Consider the following 21,591-nt stretch of genomic DNA (forward strand, 5'->3'; position numbering starts at 1 on the left):
CATGGTCCCAAAACCCCTGCCCTTGCTACGCTGGCCTTTGAAGCATTCCGTTTATTCAGGAAACTTCTTTGCTTTTGGTTTAGTCCAGTTGTGCTGACCTCGCCTGCATTGTGTGTCGTCTTTCCTGTCGCCTAAGTACTTCTTATCTACTATTTGATTAGTGAATACCCCTCTCCCACCCTCCCTCCCTTCCCCCCTCGTAACCATCAAAGAATTTTTTCTTCTCTGTTTAAGCTATTTTTTGAGTGCTTATAATAGTGGTCTTATACAACATTTGTCCTTTTGCAGCTGACTAATTTCACTCAGCATAATGCCTTCCAGGTTCCTCCATGTTATGAAATGTTTCACAGATTCGTCACTGTTCTTTATCGACGCATAGTATTTCATTGTGTGAATATACCATAATTTATCCATTCATCTGTTGATGGGCACCTTGGTTGCTTCCATCTTTTTGCTTTTGTAAACAGTGCTGCAGTAAACATGGGTGTGCATATATCTGTTCGTGTAAAGGGTCTTATTTCTCTAGGATATGTTCCGAAGAGTGGGATTGCTGGATCGTGTGGTAGTTCTATTTCTAGCTTTTGAAGGAAGCTCCAAATCGATTTCCAAAGTGATTGTACCATTTTACATTCCCACCAGCAGTGTAGAAGTGTTCTAATCTCTCCACATCCTCTCCAACATTTATTATTTTGTGTTTTTTGGATTAATGCCAGCCTTGTTGGAGTGAGATGAAATCTCATTGTAGTTTTGATCTGCGTTTCTCTAATAGCGAATGATCGTGAACATTTCCTCATACATCTGTTAGCTACTTGAATGTCTTCTTTAATGAACTGTCTATTCATATCTTTTGCCCATTTTTTTCTAATAATTGTTTACATTTATTTTAGTTATACTAAAACTGTTACAGAAATGCGTCAAAAAATTGTTTAAATTTTAATTCGTATGGGTGAAAATGTACATTAAACTATTACATGTCATCATCAAGTTTTTAGTAGTGTGTAATACTTTAGTTTAAAGTCAGATTTATTTTTTTTTTAATTAACTTTTATTGAGGTTCAAGTGAACGTTTACAAATCAAGTCAGACTGTCACATATAAGTTTATATACACCTTACTCCGTACCCCCACTTGCTCTACCCCTAATGAGTCAGCCCTTCCAGTCTCTCCTTTCGTGACAATTATGCCAGCTTCCAACTCTCTGTATCCTCCCATCCCCGCTCCAGACAGGAGATGCCAACACAGTCTCAAGTGTCCACCTGATATAATTAGCTCACTCTTTATCAGCATCTCTCTCCTACCCACTGTCCAGTCCCTTTCATGTCTGACGACTACCATGACCGCCGGGATTCCTCTAGTCTCAGTCAGACCACTAAGTCTGGTCTTTTTATGAGAATTTGGGGTCCGCATCCCATTGATCTCCTGCTCCCTCAGGGGTTCTCTGTTGTGCTCCCTGTCAGGGCAGTCATCGGTTGTGGCCGGGCACCAACTAGTTCTTCTGGTCTCAGGATGATGTCGGTCTCTGGTTCATGTGGCCCTTTCTGTCTCTTCAGCTCTTAGTTATCGTGTGACCTTGGTGTTCTTCATTCTCCTTTGCTCCAGGTGGGTTGAGACCAATTGATGCATCTTAGATGGCTGCTTGTTAGCATTTAAGACCCCAGATGCCACGTTTCGAAGTGGGATGCAGAATGTTTTCATAATAGAATTATTTTGCCAATTGACTTAGGAGTCCCCTTAAACCATGGTCCCCAAACCTCCGCCCTTGCTCCACTGACCTTTGAAGCATTCAGTTTATCCTGGAAACTTCTTTGCTTTTGGTCCAGTCCAGTTGAGCTGACCTTCCATGTGTTGAGTATTGTCCTTCCCTTCACCTAAAGCAGTTCTTATCTACTAATTAATCAGGAAAAAAACCTCTCCCACCCTCCCTCCCTCCCCTCCCTCATAACTACAAAAGTATGTGTTCTTCTCAGTTTATACTATTTATTAAGATCTTATAATAGTGGTCTTATACAATATTTGTCCTTTTGCCTCTGACTAATTTCGCTCAGCATAATGCCTTCCAGGTTCCTCCATGTTATGAAATGTTTCACAGATTCGTCACTGTTCTTTATTGATGCGGAGTATTCCATTGTGTGAATATACCACAATTTATTTAACCATTCATCTGTTGATGGACACCTTGGTTGCTTCCAGCTTTTTGCTATTGTAAACAGAGCTGCAATAAACATGGGTGTGCATATATCTGTTTGTGTGAAGGCTCTTATTTCTCTGGGGTATATTCCGAGGAGTGGGATTTCTGGGTTGTATGGTAGTTCTATTTCTAGCTGTTTAAGATAACGCCAGATAGATTTCCAAAGTGGTTGTACCATTTTACATTCCCACCAGCAGTGTATAAGAGTTCCAATCTCTCCGCAGCCTCTCCAACATTTATTATTTTGTGTTTTTTGGATTAATGCCAGCCTCGTTGGAGTGAGATGGAATCTCATCGTAGTTTTAATTTGCATTTGTCTGATGGCTAATGATCGAGAGCATTTTCTCATGTATCTGTTAGCTGCCTGAATATCTTCTTCAGTGAGGTGTGTGTTCATATCCTTTGCCCACTTCTTGATTGGGTTGTTTGTCTTTTTGTGGTTGAGTTTTGACAGAATCATATAGATTTTAGAGATCAGGCGCTGGTCGGAGATGTCATAGCTGAAAATTCTTTCCCAGTCTGTAGGTGGTCTTTTTACTCTTTTGGTGAAGTCTTTAGATGAGCATAGGTGTTTGGTTTTTAGGAGCTCCCCGTTATCTGGTTTCTCTTCGTCATTTTTGGTAATGTTTTGTATTCTGTTTATGCCTTGTGTTAGGGCTCCTAAGGTTGTTCCTATTTTTTCTTCCATGATCTTTATCGTTTTAGTCTTTATGTTTAGGTCTTTGATCCACTTGGAGTTAGTTTTTGTGCATGGTGTGAGGTATGGGTCCTGTTTCATTTTTTTCTTTTGGCCATTTTTTCATTGGGTTATTTGTCTTTTTGCAGTTGAGTTTCTGCAGTATCATGTAGATTTGAGAGATCAGGTGCTGATTAGAAATGTCATAGCTAAAAACTTTTTCGCACTCTGTAGGTAGTCTTTTTACTCCTTTGGTGAAGTCTCTGGATGAGCATAGGTGTTTGATTTTTAGGAGCTCCAAGTTATCTAGTTTTTCTTCTACATTCTTTATAATGTTTTGTATACTGTTTATGCCATGTATTAGGGCTCCTAACGTTGTCCCTATTTTTTCTTGCGTCATCTTTTATCGTTTTAGTTTTTATATTTAGGTCTTTGATCCATTTTGAGCTCGTTTTTGTACATGGAGTGAGGTATGGGTCTTGTTTCATTTTTTTGCAGATGGATATCCAGTATGCCAGCACCGTGTGTTGAAAAGACTGTCTTTTCTCCATTTAACTGTTTTGGGGCCCTTGTCAAAAATCAGCTGCTCATATGTGGATGGATTTATGTCTGGATTCTCAATTCTGTTCCATTGGTCCATGTATCTGTTGTTGTACCAGTACCGGGCTCTTTTGACTACTGTGGCAGTATAATAGTTTCTAAAATCTGATAAAGTAAGGCCTCCCACTTTATTCTTCTTTTTCAGTAATGCCTTATTTATCCGGGCCTCTTTCCCTTCCATATGAAGTTGGTGATTTGTTTCTCCATCTCATTAAAGAATGTCGTTGGGATTTGGATCGGAATTGCATTAGATGTATAGATCACTTTTGGTAGAATAGACATTTTTATAATGTTGAGTCTTCCCGTCCATGATCGAGGTACGTTCTTCCACTTATGTAAGTCTCTTTTGGTTTCTTGCAGAAGTGTACTGTAGTTTTCTTTGTGTAAGTCTTTTACATCCCTGGTAAGATTTATTCCTAAGTATTTTATCTTCTTGGGGGCTACTATAAATGGCATTGATTTGGTGATTTCCTCTTGCATGTTCTTTTTGTTGCTATAAAGGAATCCAACTGATTTGTGTATGTTCATCTTGTGTCCCGATACTCTGCTGAACTCTTCTATTAGTTTCAGTAGTTTTCTGGAGGATTCCTTAGGGTTTTCTGTGACTAAGATCATGTCATCTGCAAATAGAGATACTTTGACTTCTTCCTTGCCAATCTGGATGCCCCTTATTTCTTTATCTAGCCTAATTTCTCTGGTTAGGACTTTCAGCACAATGTGGAATAAGAGTGGTGATAAAGGGCATCCTTGTCTGGTTCCTGATCTCAATGGGAATGTTTTCAGGCTCTCTCCATTTAGGGTGATGTTGGCCGTTGGCTTTGTATAAATGCCCTTTATTAAGTTGATTAATTTCCCTTCTATTCCTATTTTGCTGAGAGTTTTTGTCATGAATGTGTGTTGAACTTTGTCAAATGCCTTTTCTGCATGAATTGATAAAATCATGTGATTCTTGTCTTTTGTTTTATTTATGTGGTGGACTACATTAATTGTTTTTCTAACATTGAACCATCCCTGCATATCTTGGTATGAATCCCACTTGATCATGGTGAATTATTTTTTTGATATGTTGTTGAATTCTATTGGCTAGAATTGTGTTGAGGATTTTTGCCTCTACATTCATGAGGGATATAGGTCTATAGTTTTCTTTTCTTGTGGTGTCTTTACCTGGTTTTGGTATCAGGGATATGGTGGCTTCATACAATGAGTTTGGTAGTATTCCATCTTTTTCAATGCTCTGAAATACCTTTAGTAGTAGTGGTGTTAACTCTTCTCTGAATGTTTGGTAGAACTCTGCAGTGAAGCCCTGGGGACGAGGGCTTTTTTTTTGTTGGGAGTTTCTTGATTACCTTTTCAACCTCTTCTTTTGTTATTGGTCTATTTGGTTGTTCTACCTCTGTTTGTGTTAGTTTAGGTAGATAGCGTGTTTCTAGGAATTCATCCATTTCTTCTAGGTTCTCAAATTTGAGTGTAGTTTTTCATAGTAATCTGATACGATTCTTTTACTTTCAGTTGGGTCTGTTGTAATATCGCCCCTCTCATTTATTATTCGTGTTATTTGCTTCCTCTCCTGTTTTTCTTTTGTCATTTTGGACAGTGGCTTATTAATTTTGTTGATTTTTTTTTTTTTTTTTTTTAAAACCAGCTTTTGGTCTTGTTAATTCTTTCAATTGTTTTTCTGCTTTCTATTTTATTTAGTTCTGCTCTAATTTTTATTACTTGTTTTCTTCTGGTGCCCGTGCATTTCTTCTGTTGCTCTCTTTCTGTTTGTTCTAGTTGCAGGGATAATTCTTTGATTTTGGCCCTTTCTTGTTTTTGGATGTGTGCATTTATTGATATAAATTTGCCTCTGAGCACCGCTTTTGCTGTGTCCCAAAGGTTCTGATAGGAAGTGTTTTCATTCTCATTGGATTCTCTGAATTTCTTCATTCCTTCGTTAATGTCTTCTATAATCCAGTCTTTTTTGAGCAGGGTATTGTTCAGTTTCCAAGAGTTTGATTTCTTTTCTTGTTATTGATTTCTACTTTTATGGCCTTATGGTCAGAGAACGTGCTTTGTAATATTTCAGTGTTTTGGATTTTGCTAAGGCTTGCTTTATGACCTAATATGCGGTCTGTTCTAGAGAATGTTCCATGTGCACTAAAAAAAGTGTAGTTGGTTGCTGTTGGGTGGAGTGTTCTGTATATGTCTACGAGGTCAAGTTGGTTGATTGTGGCACTTAGGTCTTCCGTGTCTTTATTGAGCTTCTTTCTGGATATCCTGTCCTTCATTGAAAGTGGTGTGTTGAAGTCTCCTACTATTATTGTGGAGCTGTCTATCTCACTTTTCAGTGCTGATAGAGTTTGTTTCATGTAACTTGCAGCCCTGTCATTGGTGCATAAGTATTTAATATGGTTATATCTTCTTAGCGTATTGTCCCTTTAATTATCCTATAGTGTCCTTCCTTATCCTTTCTGATGGATTTAACTTTAAAGTCTATATTGTCAGAAATTAATATTGCCACTGCTGCTCTTTTTTGATTGCTTGATATATTTTTTTTCATCCTTTGAGTTTTAGTTTGTGTCTCTATGTCTAAGGTGTGTCTCTCATAGGCAGCATATAGATGGATCTTGTTTCTTAATCCATTCTGCCACTCTCTGTCTCTTTATTGATGCATTTAGTCCATTTACATTCAGTGTGATTATAGACAGGTATGAATTTAGTGGTATCATTTTAATGTCTTTTCTTCTGTGTTTACAGTTTCTTTTTCCCACATGATTTTGTGTGCTGAGTAGATTTTCTTTATATATTGTCCTTTCCTCATATATGTTGTTGATTTTGTTTCTGCTGAATCTCTATTTTTCTCTTGTATTTTATTTTGATGAGTAGGATTGTTTGTCTCCATATTATTTACCCCTATTTTTCTAAATTTAAAGCTAACTTTTATTTCTTTGTATCGCTGTATCTTCTCCATATGGAAGGTGTATGATTACACTCTTAAAAAAAAAAAAAATTAGTCCCTCTTTATTATTTTAATGTTGTATTTTATATAATAACATCGCCATTACCCTGTGTTGTGCTTTTTTTTTTTTTTTAATCTTGCTTTGTTTTTTGGATTTCCCTGTCTGGTTTGACTTATGGTTGCTCTGCCCAGTGTTCTAGTCTTGGGCTGATACCTGATATTATTGATTCTCTAACCAAAGAACTCCCTTTAGCATTTCTTATAGTTTTGGTTTGGTTTTTACGATTGCCCTCAACTTATGTTTATCTGGAAATGTCTTAATTTCACCTTCATATTTAAGAGACAGTTTTGATGGATATATGATCCTTGGCAGGCAATTTTTTTCCTTCATGTTTTTAAATATATCATCCCATTGTCTTCTTGCCTGCATGGTTTCTGCCGAGTAGTCTGAGCTTATTCTTATTGGCTCTCCCTTGTAGGTGACTTTTCTTTTATCCCTCTCTGCTCTTATAATTGCCTCCTTATCTTTGGTTTTGGCACATTGGGTTATAATATGTCTTGGTGACTTTCTTTTAAGATCTGCCTTATGTGGAGTTCAATGAGCATCATGGATAGGTATCTTCTCTTCTTTGACAATATCATGGAAGTTTTCTGCCAACAAATCCTCAGCAATTTTCTCTGTATTTTCTGTTATCCCTCCCTGTTCCGGCACTCCAATCACTCGTAGGTCATTTCTCTTGGTAGAGTCCCACATGATTCTTAAGGTTTCTTCATTTTTTTTAATTCTTTTATCTGATTTTTCTTCAAATGTATTAGTGCCAAGTGATTTACCTTCGAGTTCAGAAATTCTAGCTTCTACTTGCTCAATTCTGCTCCTCTGACTTTGTATTGAGTTATCTACTTCTGTAATTTTATTGTTCATCTTCTGAATTTCTGAATGCTGTCTGTCTCTGGATTTTTTCCAGCTTATTAAACTTTTCATTGTGTTCCTGAATATTGTAAGTTCTTCCGTTGCTTTATCTGTGTGTTCCTTGGCTTGTTCTGCATATGGCCTGATTTCCTTCCTGATGTCTTGAAGGGTTCTGTATATTAAACTTTTGTATTCTGCATCTGGTAATTCCAGGAATGCACATGAAAGTGCATCTAGAAGATCCCTGGATTCTTTGTTTTGAGAGCCTGTTGAGGTGATCATGGCCTGTTTCTTTATGTGACTTGATATTGACTGTTGTCTCTGAGCCATCTATAAGTTATTGTATTAGTTTATGCTTGCTTACTGTGTCATATCTGCTTGCTTTGTTTTGTTTTGGTATACCCCTGTGGGTTGCTTGAGTGAGCTAGCTTGATTATTTTTGCCTTTTGAGTTCTGGTGTCCTGTCCCCAGCTGGCTGGAGCTGTTATCAGGTATATCTGTCTAGGAGTCCATTCAGTTTGCTTGTATAAATTCAACTCAGGTTTCCAGGTCGCTGATATCCAGTGTGTGGTATAGGCTCTTTCCTACAGTCTTAGAGGGGCGGGGTGATTGGCGTATATACTGGTATCTGATTGTATCGGGGTCACGCTCTGAACAAGGCAGGGGTCTGAGAACCAACCCCCAAGTGTCTCTGAGGAAAACGTGTCTCTGTTCCCTAGAGCATGCTGGTGGGTGGGTTCTGCAGAGGGACCATGGGCACCCAAAGTTTTTGGTTGTAAGGACTGGGAGGTACCAGTAATCTTTGCACCCCTGTCGCGGGTGGCTGGGTGACCTGAGTGGAGCTACCAGTCCTTAGGTCCCTGATGTGGGTAGGTGAGGACCTTGTTTAATAGGCAAAGCAATGTCAAACACCCACCTCTCCACAGCACAGCTGAAATGGTTGGAGTTTGCCAACAAGGGCCTATTCTCCTGAAATAGGCCCACACAGGTGCATGCAGAAGGGAAAGGTGCTCAAGGTCCTTGGACGGTTTATTCCTGCACAGGAGCCGCTTCTGTCCTGAGCTCCCCAGATTAATGGAGGCAGCAAATTATCTTTTACCCCCAGTTGCAAATTTTTCCCTTCCCCAAGTCCAGGAGAATGGCTCTAGGTGCTCACCAGGGTCTATCTCAGGCCCAGGGATTCAGCCACTGAAGCCGGCTTGGGCGGGGAGGGCACGGTAACATATACACAGGTACTTAGCTTTTGCCGAGGGTATCGTTCTCCTCAGATTCAAGAGGTGTGAGTGGGCTGTGTGGCTGGCTGCTTCTCCCTGAGGAAACTGCGGCAGAACGCTAGTACCAGCCAGCAGCCGCTGCCATTGCTGCTCCAGGAATGGTGCCTGAGGGCTCCCCACGATTCAGGTCTGGTAACTCCTCTCCACTTCTGAATGGCCTTCTTCCTCCCCCTGCCCCTAAGTTCATTGTCTAAGCTTGGTTTGATGCTCAGGGCTCCCAGCTTGTCACAGATATACTCGTTTCACTTGTTTTTTTGGGTCTTTGTTGTAAAGAGGGCTTGACGGAAGCGTCTGTCTTCTGCCATCTTGGCTCCGCCTCCCTGAATTGAATTCTTCACACTCCTTCCATTGGCTTCCACCACAGTATAGTCCCCTTGTTGTCCTCTTTCTACTGACTTTGCACTGTCATAATCAACTATCTTGGCATTCGTTAGAGTCCATTATTGGGCCTTCTTTTCACTGTATAAACTCTTCTGGCCATTTTTTCTGTGCCTCCAACTTCAGTAACTTACCATCTACGTATATACCAAAAACCAAACAAAACCCTTTGCCATTTAGTTGATTCTGACTCATAGCGACCCTGTAGGACAGAGTAGAACTGTCCCATAGGATTTCCAAGGAGTGGCTGGTGGATTCGAACTGCTGACCTTTTGGTTAGCAGCCAAGCTCCTGACCACTACGCCACCTGGGCTCCACGTATATACCAAAGACTCCTAAGTTTACATTCCTAACCTCCAACCTTCAGCTGTCTACAAAACAACTGCTGCATGTGAGCCTCTCAAAGATATCCCTTGATTTCACGTTTTGAATATATTTTTTGTTTTCACTGCCAGTGCTTCAAATTTTCTATTGTAATCATTGATCCATGTTTCCAGCTTAAAGTTATAGTTACAAGTAAATGATGTACTTTGGTGGAACTAAATTCAGTGTTTGAAGGAAAAAAAAAGATCTGTCTTGGCAGTTATTCTTAATACTAATAAGTTGCTTTATGTTTAGAATGTTTTAGTTTCTTAAGTGATCAGATTCTGGACATATTTTCAAGTTAAGCTGATGAAACTTGTTGATAGGTTGAAAGTCCAGTGAGGTGGAAACTTGAGTCACTTGAGTTTTGAACATGATCTCAAATGAGCAATTAGATATGAGTCAGGTGTTCAGCAAAGTAGTCTGGGCTGGAAAGGGGATTGGATGAAATAACCTGGTAAATCAGTTTAAAGAATACTCTGTAGATGAATGCTGGGGTGTTCCAACATCTAGGAGATGAGAAACCAGCAAAGGCAACTGAGAAGAAGTAGCCAGTAATAATAAGGAAAATGAGGAGAGGGTGGTGTCCCTGGAATGTAGTGAAGAAAAAGTTTCAAGGAGATGGAGTAAGCTTGCATGTGTGTGTAGTGGAATTTAGTGTTTGGGGTGCCTATTAAACGTCTAGTCCCTGGGTGGCATAAACCAGGGGTGGATTACCTGATAAGCAAGGTAAACATGGGCTTACTTGTGCTTGCTTAGTTAAGTAGTGAACAGCTTAGTAAGTAAGCATGAGTAAGTAAGATTAGTACGTAAGCACGATAAGCTTGTGCTTACCTTCCTTTTTGGGTTTACCTTCCTTTTTACCTTCCCTTGTCAGGGAAACGCTGGTGGTATAGTGGTTAAGTGCTACGGCTGCCAACCAACAGGTCGGCAGTTCAAATCTGCCAGGCGCTCCTTAGAAACTCTATGGGGCAGTTCTACGCTGTCCTGTAGGGTCGCTGTGAGTCAGAATCGGCTCGATAGCAGTGGGTTTGGTTTTGGTTTTGGCCCTTGTCAGGGATCGTAAATTTGAAATGTGGCTTTGATTCTGTCAGAACGTGCTGTAGGCTTAGGAGAGAGATAGTTGCCAGCTACACCTAGAAGCACATTCTTTGATGTGGTGGAAAAAAACGTGAAATTGTTCACTACAGATGATCTGGTAAGCAAGGAAAGCACTGTGTTTATCTTGTTTATTGGATAATCCGCCCCTGGTACAAACAGTCAGTGCCTTTGGCTCCTAGCCAAAGGTTGGAGGTTCAAGTCCACACAGAGGTGCTTCAGAAGAAAGGCCTACTTCCAAAAAATCAGCCATCGAAAACCCTATGGAGCACATTTTGACTCTGACACATGGGTTTGCCATGAGTCAGAGTCGACTTAACTGTTTTTTTCGTTAGACATCCAACTGGAGAGGTCAGGTAATTCAGCATGTAAGCCTGGAGGTCAAGGGTGATTCCTGGCTGGAGATAGAAGTTGGGAAGTCGTTGTCAGCATCTGGTACTTTGAAAAGTCAGCCCAGTAGCACAGAATCAACAAGGAGAGGAGGGATAGAACTTTTTCCCCTGAGAATTCAAAATATAATTTAAAAAATTTTTATTACTGTAGGTTCAGTCTTAGGGACTGTTCCTAACAGAGTCCGTTATGGCCTAGTGTTTTGTTTCTCAGAGTCTGGTCCTAGAGCAGCAGCATCTGATTTTTACCTTCTGATCTTCTTTCATATTTCTTACGACAAAAGAGCCTCGTGCTTACATTTTCTAAGACCTTCCAAGTTTATAATTATACAGTTTTTTAGATATTTTACTGTGTTTTTGGTGAAAGTTTACATAGCAAATTAGGTTCCCATTTAACAATGTATATACATATTTTTCAGTGATGTTGGTTACATTTTCCACATTGTGTCAACATTCTCATTTCTGTTAGAATTATTCCATTTACATTAATCTTTGTGCCCCCCCCCCGCCCCCCGCCCATCTTCTCATCTTTGCATTAGGGTAAATGTTATCCATTTGTCTCATGTAAATGTGTTTGTTTGTTTTTTTAAGGAGCACAGTGCTGTACTCATGGATGATATTCTTTATTTTATAAGCCAATCTGTTATTTAGCTGAAAGGTGACCTCAAGGAGTGGTTTTAGTTCAGCGTTTAAAGAATATCTCAGGGCGATAGCCTCAGGGGTTCCTCTAGTCTCTATCAATCCAGTCAGTCTTGTCATTTTTAAGAATTTGGGTTTTTTTCTACACTTTTCTCCCATTCTCTTTGGGACCATTTATTGGAGTCTTGGTGGTGCAGTGGTTAAGAGCTATGGCTGCTAACCAAAAGGTCGGTAGTTTGAATCTACCAGCCATTCCTTGGAAGCCCTGTGGGGCAGTTCTCCTCTGTCCTGTAGGGTCGCTGTGAGTTGGAATCAACTTCATGGCAATGGGATTGGTTTTTGGTATTGTGTCCCTGGTCAAAACAATCGGTAGTGGTAGCTGGGCACCACGTAGTTCTTCTGATCCCAGAATAGATGAGGCTGTGGTTTGCATAGGCAGTCCTGTAGAGTAGTTTCTTCTCTGAGTCTTTGGTTTCCTTCTTTCTCTTTTGCTTCAGATGAGCAGAGACCAATAGTTGTATATTAGGTGGCTGGCTGCTCTGTCATCATACATTTTTGACAAGAAGCCCTCTGACTTCTTGTCCATGTCTATAGCCTTAAATCCAAGTTTTATTCTGTTTCTGAATATGGCCTAAATTATGAGCTCCTCAAGTATAGCATCTATCAGTTTACCCTTTTCCACAGTAAATGTAAATAGAAACTTCATATCTTTCACTTTTATCATACTTGCATTCTTGAGTTCTTCAAAAATTCCAGTTTCTTTACCGTGCCTCACCACTTACTAGTCCTTAATAGTTGGAATCGACTCAACAGCATCAGGTTTGGTTTTTTTTTTTCACTCTGCTTGTATCCATGGCCATTTACTTGATCACTCACACTATCTTCAGCTCCCTTACTATGTTTTTATTGTTAGCTGCTGTTGAGTCAGCCCGACTCGTGGTGACCCCATGCACAATCGAATGAAATGATGCTTGGTCCTACGCCATCCCATGGTTAGTTGCTGATCGAACCATTGTGATTCATAGGGTTTTTATTGGCTGATTTTGGAGGTAGATCGCCAAGCCTTATCTTCCTAGTCTGTCTTAGTCTGTGAGCTCCACTGAGACCTGTTCAGGCTCATAGCAACATATAAGCCATCGCTGACAGACAGGTAGTGGCAACACATGAGGTGCATTGGTCACGAATCAAGCTCGAGTTTCCCACATGGAAGGCAAAAATTTTACCATGGAACCATCAGTACCTTCCCCACACTTACACCTGTCCAATAAACTTTCAGTCTGAATCAGCACAGTTCCCTCCTCCATCCCAAAACCTGGGGGACTGAGCTCAGATGGAGAAGTGGAGGGAAAAATGGTTTCCATTCTCAGAGGAGGCCATGTGGCTGAGTGATTAAGGCTTAGGACTCAGATGCTTCTGTTCTAACCTGGGCTCTGCACTTTACTAGTTGTGTGACCCTGGGCCATGTTAACCTCTTTAAGACTCAGTTTTTCAAACTTACTTTTTCATCTTTCGTGCAGGTGTGAGGATTAAATAAGTTATTGCCTGTCAGGCACCTAACCAGCCAGAGAAAGCAGTCTTTAAATATTAGCTGCTCTAATCATTTGGGTTTCAGTGTAGTTTTGCCTTGTTTTTAGTTTTGTCCTTTTCTAGTTAGCAGCAGTTCCAAAAGTGCCTCCTTGTAGAAGCCATACCTTAAAGTGATAACAGTTACATATTTTTAAAATTATATTTATAATGTATCTTCATATATGCAGTCTTATAAACAGGAGTTCATTGGAATCATCAGTGAGGCATCTCTTGTTTTTTATGAACTTACTTTCAAATTTGTTGGCATTGAGTTCTTTGCTAGTAGAGTGAAAATACCATTTAGTCCCTGGTATTTTTTTTATTATTATTTAAATGGCAGGAATTTATATTGTAGAGAGAAAGACCATAAAGTATACTTTGTAGGTAGTTTGTAAATAGGCTATAACAGCAAAATTTCCAAACTTGACAACCACTATATATGAAATTGTATATTTTTACTTCACCTTGTTAACAATTGAATTATAGTAGCAGAATGGAAGTCTGCCACTGTGAAGGAGAATATGAGTTTTAAGTGTTTTTAATGTTTGTAAATACTATCTTTTCCCCAACCTAAGTTCAAAGCTGCACAGACTCTGTTTCTCTACTATGTTTGGGAGGACCATCACAGCATAATTGTTTATATCTAAATTAAGGTCATTATAGCCTTCTTGCTAGTTGAGTGGGTTGACTGCTAGCTCCATAGTACATTAATTGACACATGCCATTTCTGAACAAGGCCAGTTAGTTATAATGTACACAGAGTAATAAAATAATTTGTATTAGAGATGTTATAAGACTTTTTACAAAATTTACTGAGATTGCCATACCATTTAGAATACCATACACCTTCCAGAAATTTTGTATTTGCCTTGCTTTTCAGACCTGTATAGATACTCAACTTAATTGTGGAACTTGCACACAGTTACAGGATTAGGAAAAATGAAGACATGGCTAACCTTTCTCTGCTGTGGAAGGAGAAAAAGATACGTGATGACAGTTCTTTGTACATAGTCATTCTAGCTTTCCATTTGTCTTTTGAGGACATTGAGAGAGTTCAAAGGATTTTGACTATGATTATACAGGCTCCCATTGTTCTAAAACTTCTAATTTATCAGCCTAGATTGCCGTCCATACAATTGTGAATTCCAGATATGGATTGTTGTGAAAGTTGTGATAGTCTAAAACTTTTAAGTAAGCCGTACTACATTTTATGCTTTATTTGCTGAACTTAACAGATTATAGTCTAATGAAATAAATGTCAAAAAGTTCAATATGTAGATTGAGTATAACTATTAATAGGTAACTCAAGTAAAATATGACTGAACATCTTATTTGGGAATATGAACTCCACCCCCACCTTACTTTACTAATTAAAGAAAGTTACCAGATTCCCTGTCCTCTGCTGCTTCCTTACATTAAAGCACAAATGCTGTACGTGGTTATTTTTTAAACTACTTTTTAAAAATAAACTTTTATTTTGGAATAATCTTAGATTTACAGAAAAAGTTAATGCTACAGAGAATCTCTGTACGCATTACTCAGTTTCCCCTAATGTTAGCATCTTACCTAACTGTGGTAAAAAAAAAAAAAAAAAAAAACAACTGTGGTACATGTGTTAAAACCCAGAAACCAACACTGATACGTTTACAATTAACTAAACTCTTAGACACCTGGTTTTCCACTAATATCCAATGCCAGAAACCACGTTGAACACAGTTAACTAATTTTTAATAATTCCCTGTCTTGAAATAGCCACTGTGGTTTCCTATTAGATTGAGTAAAAAAGCATGACTAGTTAGGATTAAAAAAAAAAAAAAAGTTAGGATAGTACCAGTTAATAGCTCACCTCCCTTCACTTCCTATTCTTTGTTTCTTCTTTTTCACGAGTGCGAATCTATTATAGAGCAAAGAAAAAGAGATGTGGAACTTCCTCAGTCACCTTTTCATATCTTCACTCTTAAAACCAGTACATTTCTTATAAAATAAGAACATTGTTCACTCGCAAATGAACATCACTGAAAATATATAAAGGTGTATAGCCTAAGTGTTTTCTCAGGTCATTTGACCTTTTTCATGCCGATTTGTTACATTTTCCTTCTTTGTTTTAGGCAGTGAACTTCTAGAATTGAGTTTGACTCCGCATCTTAGCTCATGTTAGGCTTTGAGTGTAGGATATACACATGAAGGATAATGATCGTGATTGGTTACTAGTATTTTATACATAAAAAAAAAAGTATTAGTCATATTTATTTTACCAACTGTGGAGATAGCGTATTTCTGGTGCTTATGTATAGTATTCATACATGTCAGTTGAGTATGGTCATTCTGCCTCCCCAGCTCCCTCCTCTTTTTTAAATCAAACCATCTGAATTATGCTTATTTTCTGTTTTTAGGATTATCAGAACATAAGAACTAATTTTCTCATTAAATTGAAGGGGTAAAACCAAGTATACTATGTTGTTGTTGTTAGGTGCTGTCGAATCGCATCGAACTCATAGCGACCCTGTGTACCACAGAACGAAACACTGCCCGGTCCTACACCATTCTCACAATCGTTGTTAAGCTTGAGCCCATCGTTGCAGCCACTGCACCAGTCCACCTCATTGAGGGTCTTCTCTTTTCTGCTGACTCTGTACTTTACCAAGCATGATGTCCTTCTCCAGGGACCGATCCCTCCTGACAATGTGTCCAAAGTATGTAAGACATAGTCTTGCCATCTTCTAAGGAGCACTTTGCTTGTACTTCTCCTAGGACAGACTTACTTGTTCATTCTTTTGGCAGTACCATCGTATATTCGATATTCTTCACCAACGCCGCAATTCAAAGTTGTCAGTTCTTCCTCAGTCTTCCTTATTCATTGTCCAGCTTTCGCGTGCATATGATGCGATTGAAAATACCATGACTTGGGTCAGGCACACCTTACTCTTCAAGGTGACATCTTTGCTTTTCAATACCATAAAGAGATCTTTTGCAGCCTGTTTGCCTGATGCAGTGCATCTTCTGATTTCTTGACTGCTGTTACCATGGGTGTTGATTGTGGATCCAAGTAAAATGAAATCTTTGACAACTTCGATATTTTCTCCATTTATCATGATGTTGCTTATTGGTCCAGTTGTGAGGATTTTTGTTTTCTTTTATGTTGAGGTGTAATCTGTACTGAAGGCAAGTAGTCTTTGATCTTCATCAGTAAGTGCTTCAAGTCCTTTTCACTTTCAGCAAGCAAGGTTGCGTCATCTGCATGACACAGGTTGTTAATGATTCATCCTCCAACCCCGATGCCCCATTCTTCATGTAGTCCAGCTTCTCCGATTATTTGCTCAGCGTACAGATTGAACAGGTATGGTGAAAGGATACAACCCTGACGCACACCTTTCCTGACTTCAAACCACTCACTATCCCGTTCTGTCCGAACGACTGCCTCTTGACCTATGTACTGGTTCCTCATGAGCACAGTTAAGTGTGCTGAAATTCCCTTTCTTCGCAACGTTATCCGTAATTTCTTATGATCCACACAGTCACGTGCCTTCGCATAGTCAATAAAACACAGGTAAACATCCTTCTGGTATTCTTTGCTTTCATCCAGGATCCATCTGACATCAGCAGTGATATCCCTGGTTCCACGTCCTCTTCTGAATCCGGCCTGAATTTCTGGCAGTTCCTGTCAATATACTGCTCCAGCCACTTTTGAATGATCTTCAGCAACATTTTGCATGCATTTGATATTAATGATATTGTTTGATAATTTCTGCATTCGGTTGGATCACCTTTCTTGGGAATAGGCATAAATATGAATCTCTTCCAGTCAGTTGGCCAGGTAGCTGTCTTCCCAATTTTTTCGCATAGGTGAGTGAGCACTTCCAGCACTGCATCTGTTTGTTGAAATAGCTCAGTTGATACTCCGTCTATTCCTTGAGGCTTGTTTTTCACCAGTGCCTTCAGTGCTTCTTGGACTTCTTTCTTCAGTGCCATCGGTTCCTGATCATATGCTACCTCTTGAAGTGGTTGAACACTGACCAGTTCTTTGGGGTACGATGACTGTGTATTCCTTCCATCTTCAAGTATAATATAGTACTATTAAGTCAAGGAAGAAAATAAGGTTAGTGTGGTAGTTGGGAGTGTTATAGAAACATGGTTCTGTTATATATGGTTCTGAAAACTATTTTCTATTTTTATTATAATGGCAAACTTTAATTGTAATATTTCTTAAATATAGAAGGAAAATGAGATGGCTTTAGAATACCTCTGCTAAATCATTTTGGAATGATCAAATGCAGCCATTTAGCAATTTGTTTCATTCCTGTCAGTTTAAATAATCAATTCTGTTTTATAGGCTTAGCTCTTAAAATTTCAGGTTGTGGTATGTAACTCCATATATGCTCTAGGTAATATTTTAAGATGATTCTTGTGCTAGCAGCAAGTACCAATTATTTTGTAACCAAAGGTGCTGTAACACCCAAGTAATTAGAACTTGGAGTAGTAGATTGGAGATAGGAGAGGTTCTGTTAGAAAATACTTAGCCCTTAATCAGTTTTTCAAGTAATTGTAATTTTGGTGAGGTTTAGTTGGAAAATTGAGTTGGGTGGACGATCCTGGAAAGTTAATAATGCAAGTAAGCAATCTGTGTCAGTTTTATAGCTAGCAAGCAATGTTATGACCCTTGAAAACTTGAGAGTATGCCTCAAGATAACAGGTACAGGTTTTGAGTTAGCTACCATTCCTGTGTTCTACCCGAAATGCCACATCTTTCTTAAAAGGACTCCCAAAGTTTTGTGACATCCTAGTTGAGACATGATGATCTAGATCAGTTGAATACTCTTTTATCTGTTTTATATAAATCTTATTTTATCCAGGTAACCCTCATTACGGAAAATAACTAACGGCCTAAGCAACAGAAGTAAGGTAGTAGGGAAAGTAGTAAGGTATAGGGGGGTGTGATTTAGAATCAAGTTACTTTCTTCTCAAATTGTGTTCCCTTCTCAACTGGACTGTCAGCTGAGAATTGCTGCCTCTAAATGAGTAAGTTAACTGATAGGAGAGTATAGTGAAATTTCTCAGGTGGATTGAAAGGTCAAGTACTACATAAATGCTTATTGCACTTTTATATACCCTGTATCTTGTTACCTGATGAATTTTGTGATAATCTCTTAAAAATAGATTTCATGTTGCATTTGATATTGTTTACTGTGCATCCTCTCCCCCATTCCAGCATTTTTTTTTTTTTAAGATATTTAATTTGGGTTGGTCACATATACATATTTTTTTCTCCTTTATGTTTTAGGGTAAATATGTAAACACCTGTGCTTATGCAGTAATGTGAAATCCTTATTCAGTTGATTGATTTCGTTGCATTGGCAGAGTGAAGATAGTCCAAGTCCCAAGAGACAGCGCCTCTCTCATTCAGTCTTTGATTATACATCAGCATCACCAGCTCCCTCACCACCAATGCGACCATGGGAGATGACATCAAATAGGCAGCCCCCTTCAGTTCGACCAAGCCAACATCACTTCTCAGGGGAACGATGCAACACACCTGCACGCAACAGAAGAAGGTTAGTTGATTACTACCAAAATTTCCTTCCATTGGTAGGCTTGCGAGTTTTTTTTTTTAGCATCAGAATACATTTTTTATAGGTGTTTCATACCCACTCAGTACATGTACGTGTACAATCACACAAAAAAAGTAACATTACAAGTTGTTTAGGCTCTCACACTAGATCATAAAGGTTAATTTAGCTTGTAATTGGCAGGTAAAGAAATTGAAGGAGGCTAAAATGATTTACCCAAAGTCAATCCATGCCATTATATAGAAATTCAACTACATTGTGGTTTAAGACTTTTTGTGAGCTAGTCTGCAATCCTGATTACTGGAAAAAGCATCCTGCAGTTCACAACTTTAAGGAAATATGAGATCCTAAAAATGAGCTACCTTTTCTCTACTCCGTTCTTATTCCTTCCGTATCCTCTAAGGCATTTGAGAGCTTGCTTAGGTTTCCTGCAAAACTGTGGAGCCTGAAGTGTGAAAAAAATGACTGAGGTTTAGTTCAGCCTTTAGCCCTCTCTTCCTTGGGACTTGGCCCTTGCCTTTCTTCCCTAAAGGAATACATTTCTTCGTGAGCTTCTTGACTTTCATCATTGCCTGAAGTTGTACATTCCTTATTCACGGGAAGGAGTGCATCCTTGGGATGAGACAACTGTTTGCATCTCTGAGATGTTGGTAGTCTAAGGGATATTTACAATCTTTTCATTTTAGAGTTAGGAAGGAATCATAAAACCACCATTCTTTGTTCCAGATGAGGCAGATAAACCTGTTTCTGAACTATATTCTGTTGAGACACTGAGAGTTTTATATTACCCTGTACCTTAATTCCTCAGTTATATGGAAATATTTAAGTAAAATAATGTATATCTGCCGAGTAAAATATTTTATAGCTGTTAAATACAATAAGCATAAGGAAATACGGTTGTTTGGTTCAAGGTTACAGCCTAAGTGCCTGCCGTAGCCTTTCTGTTGCTTTGTAGTAAAACATGTCATATGTTCAGAGGAACATTTAAAACAAAATGTACGGTTAAAATAATAACAGAGCAAATGTGTACCCAACACCTAGGTAAAGACAGAACATTGTTACTACCTAAACAGTCCCCCGGTGCTCCTGTCTGATCGCCATTTTCCCTCCTCCTTGCTAAACGGTAAACCCTGTTCCAGGATTTGTTACCATTCCCTTGTTCATTATGATTTTAATATCTATGGTTGTATTTTATGTATCACTGAAACATGTTAAAAACAATTAAAAAATCAAAGAATACATTTAAATGAAAATAACACAAACAAAAATAAAAAAAATATATTATTTTAAGAGTACAACCATCCAGAAAAAAAACAAGCCCACTGTCGTTGAGTCAATTCTGACTTATAGGGTCGCTGTGAGTTGAAACCAACTCAGTGGCAATGGATTTTGGTTTTTTGTTTAGAGAGCCTAGAAGCAGTGACACCCTACTAGCAGTGAGCACTCTTAGCACCCACATCTTTGTTTCTAAATATCATTCTGCAATAAAAGCAACCAGGGCTTTTTGGAGAACTGCTTAATTCCTGAGCTGGAGCAGGGAATTTAACAAGATGAGGCTGGAGCATATGGTGCCAGGTATTAAAGAAATGCTCAAAAGGATGAGGACGTATTGAAATGACAGAGAAACCAAACATAAGGAGCCAAAGCTGGAATAATTCTAACAACAAAATAAAATGCTAGTATGGATTATAACCCAAAGGATAAAATAAATATTCTCATTCTTAACGATTATAAATAAATGATTAAATAAATGGGGGTGAGGGAAGAGAAAGTGATAGTTGATCATCTTTACAGAAGCATTTCAGTTAATAAATTTGGGAGAAATGAGAGAAATAGAAAATCACTATTAGAACATCACAGTAGTGCTTGCTGCAGATCTACCCATGGATGCTAAAATTAATGGGTGAAACTTTAAACAGAAAGAGGATGTTTGCATGGTTTCAAAGTCTCTCCCCCCAAATATTTGGTAATCACAAAGGGAAGAATGGTGGCTTTGTAGTGGAGGGACCTGGCAGATGGCCCCTTAACCAAGTGATCAGTGATAATATCACCAGTGATGCGTATCAATGGTATGTGCCCTTTGATAATATTGCACTGAGAATGGCACATCACCTTTGTGGTATCCTTTTCTAATAATGCATGACCTGAGTCAGATCATGAGAAAACACCAGAAAAATCCAGGTTGAGGAACATTCGGCAGAATGAATAACTAGTGTCTTCAGAGGTGTCCATGTTATGAATGACAAGACTCAGGAACTGTCACAGATTGGAGAAGATTAAGGAAACATGCCCCCACGTGTCTGTCAGTTTGTCGTACTGTGAGGGCTTGTGTGTTGCTGCGATGCAGGAAGCTATGCCACTGGTATTCAGATACCAGCAGGGTCACCCATGGAGGACAGGTTTCAGCTGAGCTTCCAGACTAAGACAGACTAGGAAGAAGGACCCAGCAGTCTACTGCTGAAAAGCATTAGCGAGTGAAAACCTTATGAATAGCAGCGGAACATTGTCTGATATGGTGCTGGAAGATGAGCCCCCCAGGTTGGAAGGCACTCAAAAGATGACTGTAGAAGAGCTGCCTCCTCAAAGTAGAGTTGACCTTAATGACGTGGATGGGGAGTATAGCTTTGGGGACCTTCATTTCCTGATGTGGCATGACTCAAAATAAGAAGAAACAGTTGCAAACATCCATTAATAATCGGAACCTGGAATGTACAAAGTATGAATCTAGGAAAATTGGAAATCGTCAAAAATGAAATGGAACACATAAACGTTGATACCCTAGGCATTAGTGAGCTGAAATGGACCAGTATTGGCCGTTTTGAATCAGACAATCATATAGTCTACTCTGCTGGGAATGACAGCTCGAAGAGGAGTGGTGTTGCATTCATCGTCAAAAGAACGTTTCAAGATCTATCCTGAAGGACAACACTGCCAGTGATAGGATAATATCCATACACCTTCAAGGAGGACCAGTTAATACAACTATTACTCAAATTTACGCACCAACCA

At 39.0% G+C, this 21,591-nt stretch overlaps 1 protein-coding gene across 11 annotated transcripts in view; it reads left to right on the plus strand.

Annotated features, from left to right (window-relative positions):
- RNF38 (ring finger protein 38) overlaps positions 1-21,591 on the plus strand; it is a 172,133-nt gene that overhangs the window by 103,574 nt on the left and 46,968 nt on the right. For all 11 annotated transcript variants that reach the window (XM_023545137.2, XM_010587835.3, XM_064291730.1 and 8 more), the window contains one exon: positions 18,374-18,567. In XM_023545137.2, the coding sequence (XP_023400905.1) occupies positions 18,461-18,567 (107 nt within the window). In that variant the 5' untranslated portion in view covers positions 18,374-18,460. The remainder of the gene's footprint in view (positions 1-18,373; positions 18,568-21,591) is intronic.

This window comes from Loxodonta africana, chromosome 9 (assembly GCF_030014295.1).
Source record: "Loxodonta africana isolate mLoxAfr1 chromosome 9, mLoxAfr1.hap2, whole genome shotgun sequence".
Lineage (NCBI taxonomy): Eukaryota > Metazoa > Chordata > Mammalia > Proboscidea > Elephantidae > Loxodonta > Loxodonta africana.